Genomic DNA, 17,856 nt, shown 5'->3' on the forward strand with positions numbered 1-17,856 from the left:
TCATCACTCTGTAAACAACTGGCTCAGGGGCAGGAGTGCCCGGTGGGAAAGGCTGGGAGAAAGAAACATGGAAGGCTCTTGGCACAAACAACAGCTTAGGCTTAAATCACCCTTCCTCAAGTAGGATGCTCAGTTACATATTGTCTCAATAAGGGTGGTCCTGTGGAGGGCCGGGAGCTGGACTCCATGATCCTTGTGGGTCCCTCCAACTCAGGATATTCCATGATTCTACTCTTAAAAGAAGTTTCCTGATTCCAATTCCAGCTGTACAGGTGCTTTTTTTCCTGAACTGCTCAAGCCCAGCTGCAAGGGCCTGCACACCAGGCAGGCTCCATTCCCCCAGGAGCTGCTCACCATGGCCCCAGCCTGAGTGCACAGGTGGGTGGAGGACTAGGGCAAAGTCCCTGAGTGACCTCATGTGCCTCTTCCAGCCCAGCTGAGCACTAATAAGCTTGCTGTATTAAGGCTTTCACTCCAGGCCTGGGTAGCTCCAGGCAACTCCTTGCTCCTTCCTTGTCTCTGCCTAGGAACCAGTCTCCAAAGCGGGATGCTACAGGCCACCTGCCTGGTGTTGAAATCCAGGTGCTGCTGGGGGCTCCAAAGCCATTTAGTAGTGCACAGGAGTCCCTGGGATACGCTTTTTGTGCTTCCACCAAAACTGAGAGACACCTACATGAGGTCACCCTCAAGATTTGGCCACCACCGACAGGATCCCTGGTTCCTCCCTCTGACCCAGGAGACACATCCCCTCTTGCTGGGAGGAGAGACCATTCCTCCCAGTCCCCCTGCCTAAACAGGACAGAAGAGGAGGTTGATGGCTTTGTGCACAAGATGCTTTCAGAGGAACTGAGGATCACCCATGTCTAACAAACTTCCACTGTCAGCATGGCCATGGGTGCTCTGTTTCCTCTATGTTTAACCCAATACAGAGGCCACGGAGCCAAAATAAAGGCTGGATACCTTCACAGTCACACTGGCTGGTCCAGGCAACACCAACGCATCTATATGTAGGCACAGAGTAATTGACCACGGGGAGATGAGCCATGGTATAATTTTGTCATTTTCCACTCAAGCGTCCAGGGCACTGATTGCAGTTTGGGGATTTTCCACGTAAGGCAAATTACCAGACTCCACCAAAATAGCTGAGAGACAACCCCATTTTGGGTTACATCATCTTCACCAGATGGGCACCGGCAGAACTCCCCTCTGTGTGTGCAGGAGACTCGGGGCCACGGTAGTAAATTGGTGCAGTGGAAGGAAAATTAAAGGAGTCAGGGTAACAAATGAAGAGAAGGCATCCCGAGCTGGCAGGGGAAACTCTTGCTCATTGCAAGCAAAAACAAAAGAGCCTTCAGTTGCCAGGGTGTAATTTGGATGCAGACTCTACGTGGCAATTTCCATGGGTCTGCAGGGAGCCCTGGTGAAACTCGGGGATGAAGGTTCCCACAAGTGGAGGGATTTTGTTAAAGTCCAGGCCTAGCTGAGCATACTTAGAGGTCACACTTGCCTTTTTCCTTCCAGTTAAAACTGAGTTTTAAGCTACTGAGATAAGCATTTGAAAGAGAACGTTATCCTGTGACATAAGGCTCACTTGACCCGTTTCCTTAGGCAGCTGGAGGCAGGTTTTCTCCACTGTCCAGGGAAGCACTAGAAGCACTGAGCTGAACAAAACCACCATCCATGCTTCCCCTTGGAGAAACGGCTGGAGACATGTGAGAATAAAGCACCTGAGGAGTGGCAAGCAGAAAGGCTGCCCCAAGGAGAGCAACATGCCCAGATATGTCTATCAGATAACAATAACTTAAACTCGAGTCCCCAGAGTGCGTTTGCAGAGCTTAAAAATAATGGTGACTCAGCTCCAGGTGAAATACTGACCTGTAATACTGCCCTCCTGCCTTGAGTCAGAAAGTTTGAGCTACTGATGGTGCTGCTTTTGCTCCAGGTTTGGAAGACACCAACATCCCAGAAACTAGGGGAAACACTGGCCAGAGTCATTTAAAAATGCAACAATGCAGTTCTTGGGGGGAAAGCAACACTGTTGTCTCAGTTCAGAAGAAAACTGTAGTAAGCACCAAGCTCTAACAAAACTCTTAACACCCCATTTCTTTTAGATTGCATTTGGGGAAAAAAAAAAAAGCCAGGCTTTTCTGCAGGAGGCATCTCCGAGCAGCAGACAAGCCTGTCATGACGAGGAGATCTGGAACTTCTTCCCGTCTGAGTCTAGAAGAAGATGAGATGGAGATACACAGAGTTGCCTCTCACTCCCAGCCCAACCACAGCACACCTTGGCCAGTCTCCAAAAGGGCTCATTAACAACCCTTGCAATGTTCATCTCCTGGCAGATGTGGTGGCTGTAGTGGTAGTGATGCCGTTGTTGCAGTGGCTTGAAGATCTGGAGATCTTGTTCCTGGAATCAAGTGAGCTAAAGGTGAAACACGTTCCCTTTAAGAAGAAACACAATTTAGTTTTCACTCTTGTAGAAAAACTGAGGCTATGACCCCAGCCCACACTGAACTTTTGAAAATGAGAAACCAGGTGATGAATAAACCCCTCATCTGAAGGAGGGGGAAGGAGGCCATGGAGAAACTGAGTCATTAGTTTTGAGCAATCCTGAACTCACTGCTAAAATCTCTCAACTCCACTTATATAAGAGCTGTTGCCAACAACAGCTGTGGGAGCTCAGACCTGGGGCGGGAGAGCCGACTCCATGGGCAAGTTAAAACTGTTTCAGGGCTAAAACCTTCACACTGACATGTTACCTGTGGGAGCCCACGCAGAAAAGGCTTTGTCTTTGTCTGACCGAAGCTCACTTCAAGCTTCCTTCTTGAGGTGAAAGGGTCTGGGGATGTTCCTCGGCATTTCTGCCCAGCAGCCTTTTGGCAACTCCCACCATCCCTGAGACCTGTGGTCCCCAAGTCTCCTTGATCAAACCACTGTCATGGAGTGAAAGGCAACTGCCTGTGCCAGTGTGGACGGGGCAGAGATGAAAGGATGACTCTTGCCTTCATTAGTTGCCTGCAAGTGGCTTGAGGCCCTTCTAAAACATACAGCACCCTCTTGCTCACAACTTAAGAGTTGTGACCCCATTTCTTAGAGGACATCCTCCTGTCCATTCTCTTTTCTAGCTCCTAATACAAGGCATGAGAGGGGAGACAGCCTGGCCTTCTCCCACAGCTTCCAGTCATATATAGGGATGTCACTGGGACACTGGTTGTACCGAAGTCCCCACCAAGACCAGGAGACGCCCAGGTAGCCGAACACCAACACTGCTCCCTTTCTTCCACCCTTTTTGACCTCCTACTCTTCCTTCAGGCTTGGCTGCATCAGCAGGACACTTCCAGACGATGGCAACCCGAGGGGTGATGCCAAGCCCTGTGACCAGGGGAAGGCAGGATGGGCTGCAGGAGGCAAAAGGTGACAGGCTTGTGCAAGGCCTGATGCGTGAGCCCAGAAATGCTGCTGGACAAGCCCGACACACAGCAACTATACAGCACCTAAATGCCCTCCCCAGGCTTCCTCTTCTTTCTTCACCCCCGTGTCTCCTGAGGGCTGCATGCCCTCCTTTGTGGGTTTTGAGACAGGGAGGCAAGGGACCACACTGTAGTGACTGTACATAAAGAACAGAAAGAGATGGAAAAATACTTAAACCCCGTGCCCTCTGCTCTCACAGTTTTATCACCCATCTCTTGGTGTTTGGCATTTTCCTCCAATGCTCCAATGCCTGGCTTCACATCAATTCACAGACCCCAGCTTTCATCTAATAAAATTATAATTACGTGACATTCCAGGTCCTATTGATGTGGAGAAGTGCAAGTCAGGATCCAAAATATTCATAATACAGATGTTAAAATAAAAGAAAAAATAAAAAGAAAGAAAGGACTTTGACATTTATCACTTTGGAAAGCTCTTGGTTCCTGAGTGAGCTGCAATTTTCAGACAACCTGACTCATCATTTCTGAATGCTTTGGTTTGGCAGCCCTGTATATATTTAGTAATACAAACCCTGACTTGCAGCTTCCAATGAGAATCCTAATGGCATGATAAGACAGATTTTCATCTCATTCACGTCATTTCCAAATATCAGGACATTTACTTAGCAGGAAGAGTTGTAAATGCTGTGAAATGGTCTCCCTGGGGAGAAGCAGAGACCTTCTGCCTACACGCTTGAGCAGCTGAGCAAACCAAGGGAGAGCAGGCAGCACTGAGCAGCTCTTTACTTTCTGGCCAAAGGACAGAGCAGATGATCCCAGACACGTTTTCCTCTTCATTGCTCCTGGCTCTGGGCATTGCTAATCGAGTCCTCATACCAGGGCCACTGGAGCCTCTCTAAAATCCATCTGGAGAAAGAGCAGCTTCTGCAGGAGGAGCACGCAGCTCCAAGCGAAAATACTGCTGCAAACCATATAGGACTTCACAAGGAGTGAGAAACCTGTGCCAGTCCTTGAGAATGCATTCAAAGCATCCTCAGCCAGCAGTCAGAATCGCATTTTTTACTTTAAAAACCCTTAGGCACTTGGAGTCTGTGAGATTTTTTTTTTTTCCATTGCCTATCAAGCAGCGGTATTAAAAATGATGTCTTTGGCAGCACAGCCAGCCTGAGTAGATGTGGGATGATTTTCATCTATTCATTACAGACCATCTGCTTCTTACCATCAACTTTCAAAGGCCTTGAAGGAGACGTAGGCCACTGAATTTTATAGCTAAATTTCACATACCTCTTTGAAAATGAAAGGATTGCACAGAACACAAATTTCAGACATCAAAGGGATCTTCTCTTTTCATGCAGGCACTAAAAGCAGTGCAAAGGGAACTAATTACAATTTACTCAATTGCCAGATTTCACACTGGAGCAAATACAAGCATTTTATGCTTTAAACCTTACAAAGCCATGGCTGCCAGCTTAATATACTTCTAAAGCCAGGACCAAATTAATAGACTAAAACCATCTTGCATCCACCGAGGCAAGCAACAAAGACAAACAGTTGGCAGGGTAGCTAAAGGAAAACTGCATCGTTTTTGTTGTATTCCTGCTTTTTTCTCCTGTTTTTTGTTTGCTTGTTTTTTGGTTTTTGTTTGGGTTTTTTGTTTTGTTTTGTTTCACTTTTGTAATAAATCAGTATTTCTTTACATATTAAATGGCAACGCAAACACTAATTCAACTTTTTCAAAAGTAGAGCTATTGCATAGATACTTTTTATTGAGCTGATCTTCATCCCTGCTGCTGACAGAGTCTGAGGAAACACGACTGAAATGGCAGCTCCTCATAAAAAGTATGAGAGAGTTCAGGGATCTTGGCCAAATGTGGCTGACTCAGGATCTGCTGACTCGAGTAGCTCAAATCATTACACAGACATGTGAGTTCCAGGCGGGCAATGGAGGGGAAGAGATGCCCTAAATTATAAAGGAAGATCCAGGGGAAATTGTGAAAACCAAGAAAACTCCTCTATAGCAGAACCTTCAGCTTCTAAGCCCATCCACAGATCTGTCCGTTAGATTGCAGTGAGAGTGATGGTAGGGTGGAGTGGCCCGGACACCACTTGAAATCTATGAAAAGTAAAGCTGGGGAAGAAACTCCCTTTGGCATTTGATCTCCACTGAGCCAAGCCCCGGGCCAAAGCAGGTCCTGGCTGGCAAGACCAGGAGCTTTTCCCGCTCCCCAGGGTTGTCTTCAACACCATTTTATATCCTCCAGACATCTACAAACTTTCTGATTTACAGTTCTCAACAATCCCAACAGAGCACCTACAGAGGTGACTTAGTTTCCACTCCCCAAGCTTTTAGGACACAGACTGGTGGGTACTGATGTGACATGACATAACACAAAATTCCCACACCAGTAAGGGTCTCCAAAGGTGACTACTGCACATTCTTCAGTGGTGTAAATACTCAGATTCTGGGGCCATGGAGATGGGATCACATTTTGATGCTGAAGGCAACATTACCTTCTCCAGCAGGACATGATTCCATTGAGGTCTCCAGAGCCCCAAGGAACAATACAACCAACGAAACCCTGGGGTGATACCATTGTGCTGGCAGAAAAAGGTGCACCACTTACTGTTCTCCAGCACTGATCTCCAGGGAAAGATGGGTTGTTTATAACCCTTGATAGTGGGAGAGTCAAAAAGCCATCAACACAAAATTCACAGACAGTTTTGGGGCTCCCACTCTCAGCGTCCAGCTTTGCTGCACTTACCCCTTGCCAAGCAAGCGCTGCTGCAGTCCTAACACTGGGAAAACAAGTGGGAAACCGAGTTGCCCGAGGTCATGTCTGCACCAGGTGGGCGAACACCATGTGTAATTCATATGTGAATTAAGATGCCACAAGTGGCCCTCTCATGCAAATGCATCCATCCCTGTACTGTTTCTTCCTAGATGGGAAAACAATTCAAGCTGGCCTGCACGACTGGTTTTCAGGCTATTTTTTCTGGATATTTGCTCTTCTTTCTCCTGCTTACGTGACACAACATGTTTTTCCTCCTCTCTTGACCCACTTTGAAGGAGCTGGGTATCTACAGACCAGCAAAGGGATGGGCTGCAATGTGGCCACAAGATGCCCATGGAAGGGAAGGGAGTCCAGAGGATGAAGCTTAGAGGAGGAGATGCAGGAAAGAAAGAGGAGAAGCAGGAAGGAAAGAGGAAGAACTGGGGTAACACACAAGAGCACAAAGGCATGAAGAGTCCAAGGGTAACTGACTCTGTGTCCCACCTGTCAGACAGTTGAGTGATGCTTTAGGGGTAGAAGTAAAATGGACTTAGGTACAGAGCACTGGAGTGGGAAGGGGTAACACCTGCATGTAGATCTCAGCTTTGATTTCTTATTTCCAACTTGGTTCCAGGGGAGTCTGTGCTGTAATGGGGGTTAATTTCCTTGTCAAAGGCTTCTGCTCCCCTGCAACACCTCCACAGCTGCAGTGGTGCCAGGTCTGTGCAGAACTGCCTCTCTCTGCAGCACCTCACCCTTTTCTAAAGTTATAGTTCATGAGCCCTATACAAACATCATTAGTTTTGCAAGAGGTTAGAAATCCTTTTCCTTCTCCAGCAATTCATACTGCCCAAGGAAGAGGCTATAAACCTGTCATACAGCTTCAAGCCCATCAGGGAGTGCAAAGGTGTGCCAAGGAGCTACAGAAAAGTCACTCAGCTTCCATGAGAGCAGGGAAAGCGTAGATCTGTTTCCCAGAGCATCTGGTTTCAACAACCTGCACTGAAAAAAATCATCTCAGTCTGCCTGTGCTTGAGGCCACAACCGATAAGAAGTGCCCTGTGAGTAACAAGCCCTTAAATCCAATCCAAACCAAGTCACCCTGTATCTTAGATAAGGTTTATCGTTCTCAACGGAGAAAAGTCGTGCTTTTGTGTTACCTGTTGGTTGAAAACTCTGCTTTCAAGCAGTTTCCCAGCTCTGCGGCTCCCATCGCAATAATGCTACAAATAATTTAAGTGCTACCACTTCGGATCAAAATTTTAATGAGGCACTAAACCCACAAAAGGGGCTCTGTATAGCATAATTAAATAGAATGGGCCTAAATAAACAGCAAGGTTTTACAAGTTATATTATAGTTGAAAACAGCTGGGAGGCAAAGAAAGGAGCATTGAAGATGCATGATGTAAAAAGGCATTTCACAGAATGCAAACACTAAAACTTTTCATATCGCACAAACAGTAAAACACTACGAGCACATGACTTCCCTTTGATTTGGAAGAATCTGTGTGGGGCACAGGGCATTTGTTTTTTTCCTTCTGCAAGTCAGCACGATGAAATATTTCACATGGGAACCCAAACAGTGGCAAAGAGAGCCATTTGTCCTTCGGAAAGAAATAAATACTGCAGAAACAGGTAAAGTCAGTAGGAACATCTGGTTCAGTCAGGCCATGGGATGTTGGATCACGTCTCCAAAACGCTGGACAGTGCTGGGACTCCTCAAAATAGTCTTGCAAACAATCAGAATTGTAGCAAGTCTATTTGGCTCAGAGCTGCAAGACACTTGTTTCATGCTCATGCCGACTCCTTGAATCCACGGCAAGGAGTGACATTCAGGCTGAGCCAACCAGCTCAGCATTCAATGCTCTGTCTGCATCAGCTATTTACACTATCATGTTTATTCCACCCCTGTCAATATTTGATCCAAGAGCTGCATTAAGTCCTACAAACAGGAAGGTTTCAATTTCACATTAAGGTAACATTGACAGTGGTGCTGCTGTATCGTGTAAGTCAGTGCACTTTTACTCCTTGAGAATGAAATTACTGGTAAACTTGGCTTTCTTTTCATTTCCCCCCAGTCCTCTCAGCAACCCTTCTCCAGAGCCATAGCTATTGCTGCAGTTCCGGGCTGGTGAATGAAAAGTTTCTAAATTCATCTTGGTTTATCATTGGAAGAATCCCTTCTTCAATGGGAGTCAGGATGGGCTCTTCTTTTATAAAATCTGGATCAAAGTTGCTCACGTCATCTTTGGATTTCTGCCAAATGGAAAAGACAAAGGAAAGAGATGTCAAAAGTATGTATCATCTGCTTGATCCTCACTCTGCACCTTTACTCCTGAGTGCACTGAACCATCACCTACATAACGGAGGCTGAGCTGACTGAGAGCTTTTTCTGGGGCTGGACTGGGAGCAGTGCAAAGCCTTTTCGAGCCTCTGCAGGTTTCTGACCAGGAACCCACTCTCAGATTTAACTGACAGAGCCTCTGGGGTGTTCCCTGCCCAGACACGGCAAGGCAGGGCACATAAATCAGTCCCTTCCCTCAAATGGCAGCACAGACCCAGACATTCGAAGCAGTTATCAGCTGTGTTATGACTCCACACGGTCCTTCCTTATCTGCAGAGCATCTCAGCTGGGTTTTGGGGAGGGGGTGGGAGGACGCTCCTCCATGTACCAGCCATTAAACTTGCACAATGATGAATTACTGGGCCGTGGGAAGACAAATGGCTCGCCTCCAGGTGCTGGATTCCTTCCTGTGTGCCGCAAAGTGGGGCTGTTTAGAATGCACACACACAAACTGGGTTTGTGGCACGTTTTCACGAGGCATGTGTTTTTCCTGCATCCAGAGCAAGATGTTTTATTGACACTGAAGTTCAATAAAATTTATTGACATTGCAGTCTAATGTTCCCAGATCCCGTTCAGCTCACGGTGGACTGAGCAGGCTCCTTTCGCCTTTGATTCGGGTCAAGGAACAACTCAGGAGTCTGCTGTCAAGCTGTCACACCTCCCCTGAGTGTCTGATCCTGCATCCCAAGATGATGGAGCAGGACTGGGTGGACCATTGCCACTAAGAGCTCGCAGAGTGACCACAGCGTGAGACAAACCACTCCAGGCAACAATTCCAACAAGGCAGCCACAGGGACCATCTTGGAAAGGCTGCCCATGAAGAGCACCACTCTTCTCTCACAGAGTATCCTTAGGGCTGGGTAGCACCACTGGGAAAAGGGGTAGCACCATGTCCTCTGCAGTCTCTCTGCCATTTGAACCACTTAGCTGATGACAGTGGCCTGAGCAGGGAGCACTGTGTTTGGTGCTGAACAGACAGAGAGAGACAAGGGAGAGACAGCCCCGTTGTGAAGGGTTAAGTGGAGTGAGCAGGACAAGGACTACTTACCCTGTTTTATCTTTGGGGCAAGGCAAAGGGTAGTCAGGTGCCTAATCTGCTGCAGTCCCTTTTACAAACCTGCACCTTTTCACTGAGCTGCCTTTGAAAATCCAGCATGGAGCGGAAAAGCAACCTGTACAACATCAGGTGGTCAACCAGCAGCCAAGCCAGGACCAGGGATCTCACCTCCCTGCTCCTGGACCAGGCCTTGTGTGTCAAGGTTGCCCTTCCTTCCCATCCTTTCCTGTCTCATGGGAATGAATGCGCTTACAGAGCCAAAAAGAGGGGGGGAAAAAAAAAAAAAGGAATCCCTTTCCCCCACCCCTCCTTGCTACTTACAATTCGGGGCCTGAATGGTGGCTCCATCTGGCGCTGGTTCAGCAGGTCCCAGTCCAGGTCCTTGAAGTAGGGGTGCCGCAGGATCGCGCTCTCTCCGCCCAGCCCGGGGCTGCCCAGGCGCATGGTGGGGTTCTTGGTCATGAACTGCAAAACAAAAAGGGTTGTTTGTTTCCTCCCATCCGGCACGGCCACGGGAGAGGGACCTATTAGCAGCTGCACAAAAGCTTGTCCTCAGCTTTCCTGTTGAACCCAGTTGCTGGCCAGACTTCTCAGCTGTCGCTGTGCTGGAACCACATGCAAGGAACTTGACTCAGTCTCCAGGGGAAGAAGTCAGGGTGTATTTCTCCTTGGCCCTTTTTCTTTTAGTGAAATCCTTGATTAACACAATAAGAAAAGAAAGTCGAATTGCATCATTAGCAACATCTACAAGTGTTGCCCAGTGGGTTTGGTCGTTATTTGTTTCTGTATTAATTTCTCAGGACTACGAGCTCGCTCTCAAAGGCTGCTCATCAGCCAGCCAGGCTTTGGCCTGGAATCAGTCCTGAGTTGTGCCTTTTTCCTAAATCTCAGCCTGCTGAAGCACTGCCAGATGCCTATGCTTTCCTTCCTGTCACCTCGGGAAACAGGAAAATGGGCAAGGCGCTGGCTTTTAGAGCTCCCCCAACGCTGAGAAGATGAGAGCAGGCAGATGACCATCTCCTCTCTCACTGCTAAAACACTAACAGAGGATTTCATTTTGTAACAGTTTTATTCTGCTACCAGTGAAAAGAAATCTCAAACCTCAGCCAAAGTGCCCTGACTTGCCAGGGAGCAATGAGGAAAGCTGTACAACCATGCAGACGGTGCAAGAGGGCCCCAGCGGGTGCCCTTCAGGTCCCAGTGAGAATGATGAAGTGTGAGTGCTGTAGATATTTCTTACAGGAGAGGAGGAGAATCCTTTCCCCAGGAAGGAAAAGAGTCTGGCTGGCTTGTTAATTTAGGATTATAGTTCTTAAAAATTCAGTAATAAACAATCTTTCTCCTTCCTTCGAACGTTTCTAATTCACCAGAGAAACCAGGTTATGTTTAAACTGGGAAAATGGCTGCTTTTATTTGCCTATTGAAACAGGAGCATAAAGCAAGCTCCACTCCGGTGGAGGTGTCCAGACGATTTCCTGGAAGATGAAAGAGCATTATGTTTAGCAAATAGCTGAACCAGCCAAACCAGACAATCGGTCACTGTTTCAGGAATGGCCAAGTCTGCTGCATCTCAGCAATGGGGAAATGAAAAGAAGGGGAGGTGCAGGGAGAGACCAGCTTCATTCCGACTGCAGGAGCTTTTCACAAGGTACAAATTCTCCTAGGACAAGTGGATAAAAGGTCTACTCATTCCCTACCTAGAAGGAAGACAGGAAGGAGAAAAACAACAGCCTGATTTACAGAACTCTCCCCAACACCCCGTTCTGAGGGAGCTTCAGAGCCAAAGCAGATGGGGCATCTGCAGCTGAGACTCTGCAGGACCCCAAACTCTGCTGGCATCAGCACAAACCCCACAGATCCAGCCTGACCCCCTGAGCCCTTCAAGGACATGTGCTGCCACAGGATTCCCTACAGCAGAACCTTTTTCCAGTATTCCACCCAAAACATCAGTAGGAAGAGCTGCAGAGTGCACCCAGATTTATAAGAGGAGTCACCAGGACTGCATGAGGAGCAAAGCCCCCATGGCTTTCCACAGCTGGGCTCTTCCCATGCTTCCCTGAACTGTTCAGCCCTCAGTGATGCAGCATTTCCAGGGTCAGGCCCAAGGACAAGCAGAAATTCTGTGTCTCCCCAGCCATTTCAGCCTGTTCTTCTCCTTTCTACCAGCAGAACCCAACACAATTTGTTTCCCAACAATGGGAAACAAAGCCCAAGAATGGGGCTCCCAAGAGACTGTCCCAAAATTTCTGTGGGATACTGATTCCCAGACACAGCTTGGTTTCCAAACAAGAAACAGGTCAAGCCAAAATCTCTCAGAGACCTGGTTCAGACAAGCCTTTGCAAGCCTTGAACTAGACTTCTTTGGTTTGCAAAACAGGCCAGAAACCTCCTGGCAGCCCTGTCTTTCTCTAAAAATTCCCTGCCCATCTCCTCTGTCCCCACAGATGGATATCTGCACCTCACCAAGTCTTATTTGCATTGCTGGAACACCTAAAAAGTGCAAACAAGATCAGAGCTCGCTGGTGCTGGGAGTGGTACAGACCAAAACAGTCCAAAAAGACAAGAAAAAAATGGAGAAAAGAGCTGGGAATAAGTCAAATGTCTCCTGGCTCCTGCCCTACTGCCGCCTCCATTACACCAGGAACCTTCTGCTAAACGTGGAGAGGGAAAAAAATAATCATGAAAGCAAATAATCTCTGAAAACGACTGGCAATACACTTTGCTTGGGTTCCCATTCGTGTCCAACCATATAAGACCAAAACCTGAACCTGACTGCCCATTCCCAGACCAGTTCAGGGACTTGGGATATAAAAGAGTGTTTACATTTCTATTTGCTTGATTTATTCCACATGATGCCAAAACTGCACCAAGCGAAGGCATCCAATGCAACAACCCAAGAGCCAACATAAATGCATTCCTGGCTGCTTAAAACACCCTCCCTGCTAGGACAATGAGGATTAGGCAAAGGTCACGCCTTGAGGTGGGCTCTTTTGAGCTCCGAAAAAGTAAAACAACATTCAAAACAAAATGATGATTGTCCAAATTCAACTGGCCAGCTCTGGTTTGTGTTCTGGAGCCAGAGATTGGGAAACCTCAGCTGGGAAATTCTAGGCACCATCTTACCCCACAATGGATGCCCAAAGGAGGCAGGAGGAGAGCAAAGAACTCAAATTCACTCACTGCTGCAACATGTTCCCCTGGTTGGTTGCTGAAAGCAATACCAGGTTGCCAAAAAACCCTCTCAGTTATTGCTTACCTCTGACAGGAATGAGCTGACCTATGGAACACCCAGTCAAGCTCCTCCTTCCTCTGCCAGGCAGGAGCTCAGTGCTGCTGCCTCTCTGGCTCTGCAAAAACAGGGCTGTGAAGCACAAGGGTATCAAGGGCTGCAGTGACCCCCCAGCACCATAAACCACTCTGGACAGGCTTCTCTAAGCTTGCTTCCCAGCTACTGGAAGTGCAGGCTCGTAGGACACTGTAAGTGAGTACAAATCAGGCACCCTACAAAGAGTATCAACATAACATGAGGAGGCCCCCCTTTCATGGCAGTCAAACTCACACTAGTTTGCTTCAGCAAAAGGACAGGATATGGAACAGGTATATGGAACAGATATTCCAGAGAAACTGTGGATGCCCCATCCCTGGAAGTGTTCAAGGCCAGGTTGGATGGGACTTGGGGTAACCTGATCTAGTGGAAGGTGTCCCTGCCCATACTGGGGGGTTGGAATGGTCTTTAAGGTCCCTTCCAACCCAAACCATTCTGCGATTCTCTGATACCATTTCAAAGCACAGTTGGTCTCTTATCACTAACCTACAGCCCTGATAAATGCACTGTACACTGTGCTGAGACTCTGCTCCTGCACCTACACAAAGGAACTGGAACTGAAAACGTTGCCTTTGAACAGCATCATGTGGTGTGTGAAACACAGTCCTGCACTCTGGGCACCCCGGCAGGTCACTCACGTGTGGATGGACATACACCTCTGCAGCCAGGGGCTGTGGTGGAAAGCAAGAGATTGGCCACTGCTGCTCCTCCCTCATGCAAAATTTCCTGGTGAATTTTGGAGTGGAAGGTCCATTACAGCCTGGTGAAGGGCTCTCTTCTCTGAGAAGAGACTCCAATCTTGATTTGGCAGTTGGACTGAGAAGCAGGAGTGCAAATGGTGTCTCCAGCAGAGAGAGCACTGATGCTCTGCATTGGAACAGTTCTCCTTTCACCTGCCTTACTGCAAGAGGTATATAAAATGAAAAAGTAAAATTTTGAACAACTAACCCTCTTCAACATCATTTGAATTCACCAGAAATTATTGCACTGATATAGAAATGGAAGAAGTTCCAGTTTGTGTTGTTTAGTACTCAGGAAAAAAACAAAAGGCTCCAATGACCTCTCAAAGGCTCAAAAGCCCACGAATTCTCCCTCTCTGCCTTAGGCAGCACTGACATTTCTCTACTGCAACAGGGCAGCATCTGACAGCCCTGTCTCACATTACCTCTGCTGTCTGATGGCACTTCTAACTCGAGATTTCTGAAGAACTTAATCACGAGCTCAGCCTTCATCTCTGAAACAAGTAGCTGGAGCCCATCCTCCTGTCCTGAACCATGTAAGAGGCACTTGTGCAGCAGGAGGGGTAAACCTGCATGCCCAGACCACACAGACAGGGGAAAGGTTTTCGGAAGTCTAGCTCATCTTCCCCATGATTCCTTCGGCTGCGTTCAGAAACAGCCGGAAAATGTCTTACAAAGTGTTGGCTATTCCTGGCATCCACAGGAAGGCCGGGGTTTGACTGTTGCCTCACAGGCTGGTTAGCCCTAAATGTCCTTCCAAGGACAACCCTGCAGTGTTTTTGCAGGTGATGAGAGATGTTCAGCAGAAAGGTTTTCATGGCAAATGTCACCTCCCAGTGTTTACTCAGTATCTCTAATTTTGCACAGTAACCCTGAATCCAGCATGAATCTCAACCTCTGGTACACGGAGCTCAGTGAAGAAACACAGTGAAAAAATTTTAACAGTAACAACAACAGGGCAAATCAGAGCCGTTCCTGAACAAAAAGAAACACGTAATCGCCCAAATCCAAGATGCCTCCAAGCAAAACCAATAGCAAACCAACTATCAAGCTTAAACCTGAACCAGGCTGTCAAGCCCTTGCTGTGTGATCACATCCAGCCATGGGAAATTACCCCATTCCCAGGGCAAAGAGCCTCTTGGGAGCATCTTCAGATTGGGATCCTTTGGGCTACACCAGTTTGCTGAGCAGAAAACTCAAGCGAGGCTCTCGCTGACCTCAGCTAACCCTCCCAGCAGCCTCGCAGCCAAAACCAGCAGCTGGCATGAGCCAAAACATGACTTCACGAGATCATTTGTAAAACTTTACTGAAAGAAAGTGCAGCAAGCCATAACAAGAAATTAAAAGCTGGGGATTGGTTTACGGAGGGCCCGTGAAGTTACATGGAAAAAATGCAGCCATAGCAGTGCCAACCATGGGGAAAAATCCGTGTCAGCCCTGGGAGCTCAGCCTGTGAGCAGGTGAGGGAGAGCAGGGACCTGTGCTGGTCTTCCCCTTCACCCATGGCTTGGACCACGCTGGGAAAGGCTCCAAGACTCTCAATCTGCTGGGCAAGGCTGCACTGGACTTTTCCAGTGCTGCTCATATGCAGCGTTGCAACTTCTGCCTCGAGGGGCTGAGTCTGCAAATCCGTCTAAAGGCCTGGATGTCACTGAAGGGATGTTTGCACAAACCAGATGTTTCCAAGCATTAATTTCCTTGAATTACAAGTTCCCTTTCTCAATACTGGAATCCCTGATTGGTTTTAACGTAACTGATGTATGTGCTGTTTGCATCAGGGTAATTAATTTCATGAGTAATATCACAGTGACAGATGACGTGAAATTGCACCACGTTTTAGGAAAACATTAACGAGCCCAGATCCTGTCACAGAAGTACTGCACTTCAGGAAGTCGAAGACAACCTTCTGCTCAGCCATTCCCTTCATGTTGTCAGCCCTCTGGACAAGGAAGAAATCATTCTTTCTTGTATTAAAGAACATTTTAGGCACACCAGTTCCCATTGGTACTCTGGTGGATTTGCCCTGTAAGAGAAAGCCTGTGCTCCCAACAGAGACCCAGGAAAATTCATCCCTTTATTTTGCCAGGAGCCCAAGGGCAGCCTGTCACAGGCACGATGGCAGTACCTCAGTCTCACTCCTCTCCATCACACCACCTGCCTCAGAGGACCCCTATTCAGATTGTGCCAGTGCAATAATCAGCTCCAAACCATTAAAGGAGAGGATGATTTCCCTGTTCACGATTTTAACATTTGCCTGTTGGTGTTTCTCCCGTGTTGCTACTAAAATAAAGATCTGCAGCAGCACAGGAGATTAATGCCCCACAGTCTCTCCTCTAGTAAAGAGGGAGAGCGGGGAGATCCGGAGATACCCAAGGTGCTCGTCTTCATTAAGATTCATGAGCTAAACTAACAGGGCAGAAATTAACTCAAAAGGAAATAAGATTTCTCAAAGATCCATTTGATCTCAGACAAAAGGGAATCATTATATAAATAGAGCAATTACTCTAATTAAGGCTTCCCTCCTTGAATCTCTCCACTGAATGCTGCAGTTGCCGAAAACAGTTTGGCTGCCTATTATGTAAGGCAAACAAACCCACAGTCTGAGGTGTCATTAGTCTTCAAACAAAGGAGAAGAAAGATGGTTCTAAAGATAGGAGTTTTTGTGTTTTTTTCCTTTTTTTTTTTTTTTTTTTTTTTTTTTTTTTTTTTTTTTTTTTTTTTTTTTTTTTTTTTTTTTTTTTTTTTTTTTTAATAAAAAGCTGCTCGTTTTGAGCCAGTCTTGTCTCTTGCTCTCCCTGGCCAAGGCTTCCATCACCATCCATCCCAGTCCTGCTAGGCAGATGCCTCACCTCCCCATGCAAAAGCAATCCAGGGCTTGGACACTCAAGTGGGTTACAGGGGGCGAGGGAGGTAGCACAGCCCAGTTCCCCTGAATGGTGTCAGCCCTGGGACCAGGGTGGTCAGAGAGCTCTCCCGTGCAAGTCCTTGTACTTAGGGCAGCTCAGCCAGTGCCGGGTTGTGGGTGTGAGCCAGGCACTTGGAATCCTACTGACCTTCAGTGAGGACTGTGCTGCTGAGAATAGGACTTGGAGTCATCGTGGCTCTCTCGAATGCCACCTCTGTTTTTCCTCCGGGGATTTGCTCTGACTGCAGCCATTAGAGGCTCCTGCACTGCACACAGAGGGATCGATTGCTGAAAGCCCTGATTTGTACCAGTGCAATTCATCGTGGTGCTGAGCCAGAACGTGACCCCACGGGGTGCTTCTACCCCCACGCTGCGGTCCTGGCTACACAAAACTGGGAGCAGGTGAAATCCTTCAGCACAGAAAAGGTCCAGCGAGGGCAGTGCCAGGGTTCAGAAGTGCAAGACTGCCCTGAAAGCATTTTAAGGAGGAGCAGGACGGGGGAGGAAGAGACAGAGTGTGAAATATCTGTTATCTCCTTTCCCAGATAAAAAGGGAGGGGAAAGGAGGTAAAAAAAAGTCTTCAGCCCAGCTCCTAAAAGCCAGAAGACCCTAACAATAAGCAGGACAGCAGTCACATGTCCAGTGTTCCAGCCCCAGGCAAGAAGGACAAAATGTCAGTGCAGTGGATATTAAGCAGATAAATTTGATCTCGCTTTCCCCTAGTGCAGAAATGGCTGCTCGATGAAACAAGAAGGATTAACTGTATTGCAAACAGTGCTGAGCAAGACACTAGCAAAATAAACCGAGGTGGACAGAGCTACTCACACGTGGGGCAGACACATCTGGCTCCAAATCTCCCGGTGGCGTAAACTGATGTAATTTTGCTGACTATCACCAGGAGAGAACCTGGCCTGAAATATGGAAATTAAATGTTCTCTGAATAGCTTCAAACTTCCTTGCTGTGCTGAAATCCACCTGTTTTCCTGGCTCTCTCCACTCATCAACATTAATGCAGAATAAAAAGGCCACAAGTATCAAATGCACTGGCCCCTAATGACAGCTAGTGATTTTTGACATTTCTGCCTTCGGTACTCTTGTAATAAATAAGCAGAAACTAACTTCAGTCACTAGATATGTGGAATGTTTGACACAGGTTTGGGTCAAGATGTCACACCAAGGAGCTGTGTTTTCAGAACTGAGGAGTCACCCCCAGTTCCCACGTGGGTCACCAGCTGCAGGGGCTGCTCAGACAGTATCAGACTCTGGCTGTTGGTTTTCAAT

General features: G+C 47.5%; 1 protein-coding gene across 1 annotated transcript in view; it reads right to left on the bottom strand.

Moving 5' to 3' along the window:
* Window positions 1-7,450: 7,450 nt before the first annotated feature.
* LOC114065858 (protein kinase C eta type) overlaps window positions 7,451-17,856 on the bottom strand; it is a 69,699-nt gene continuing 59,293 nt past the window's right edge. Inside the window, exons 11-12 of the mRNA XM_027900054.1 lie at window positions 9,926-10,069; window positions 7,451-8,458 (exon numbers count right to left, since the gene is read on the bottom strand). Of these exons, the coding sequence (XP_027755855.1) occupies window positions 8,312-8,458; window positions 9,926-10,069 (291 nt within the window). The 3' untranslated portion in view covers window positions 7,451-8,311. The remainder of the gene's footprint in view (window positions 8,459-9,925; window positions 10,070-17,856) is intronic.

This window comes from Empidonax traillii, unplaced genomic scaffold (assembly GCF_003031625.1).
Source record: "Empidonax traillii isolate 1590-97213 ecotype Southwest subspecies unplaced genomic scaffold, ASM303162v1 scaffold701:size746704, whole genome shotgun sequence".
Lineage (NCBI taxonomy): Eukaryota > Metazoa > Chordata > Aves > Passeriformes > Tyrannidae > Empidonax > Empidonax traillii.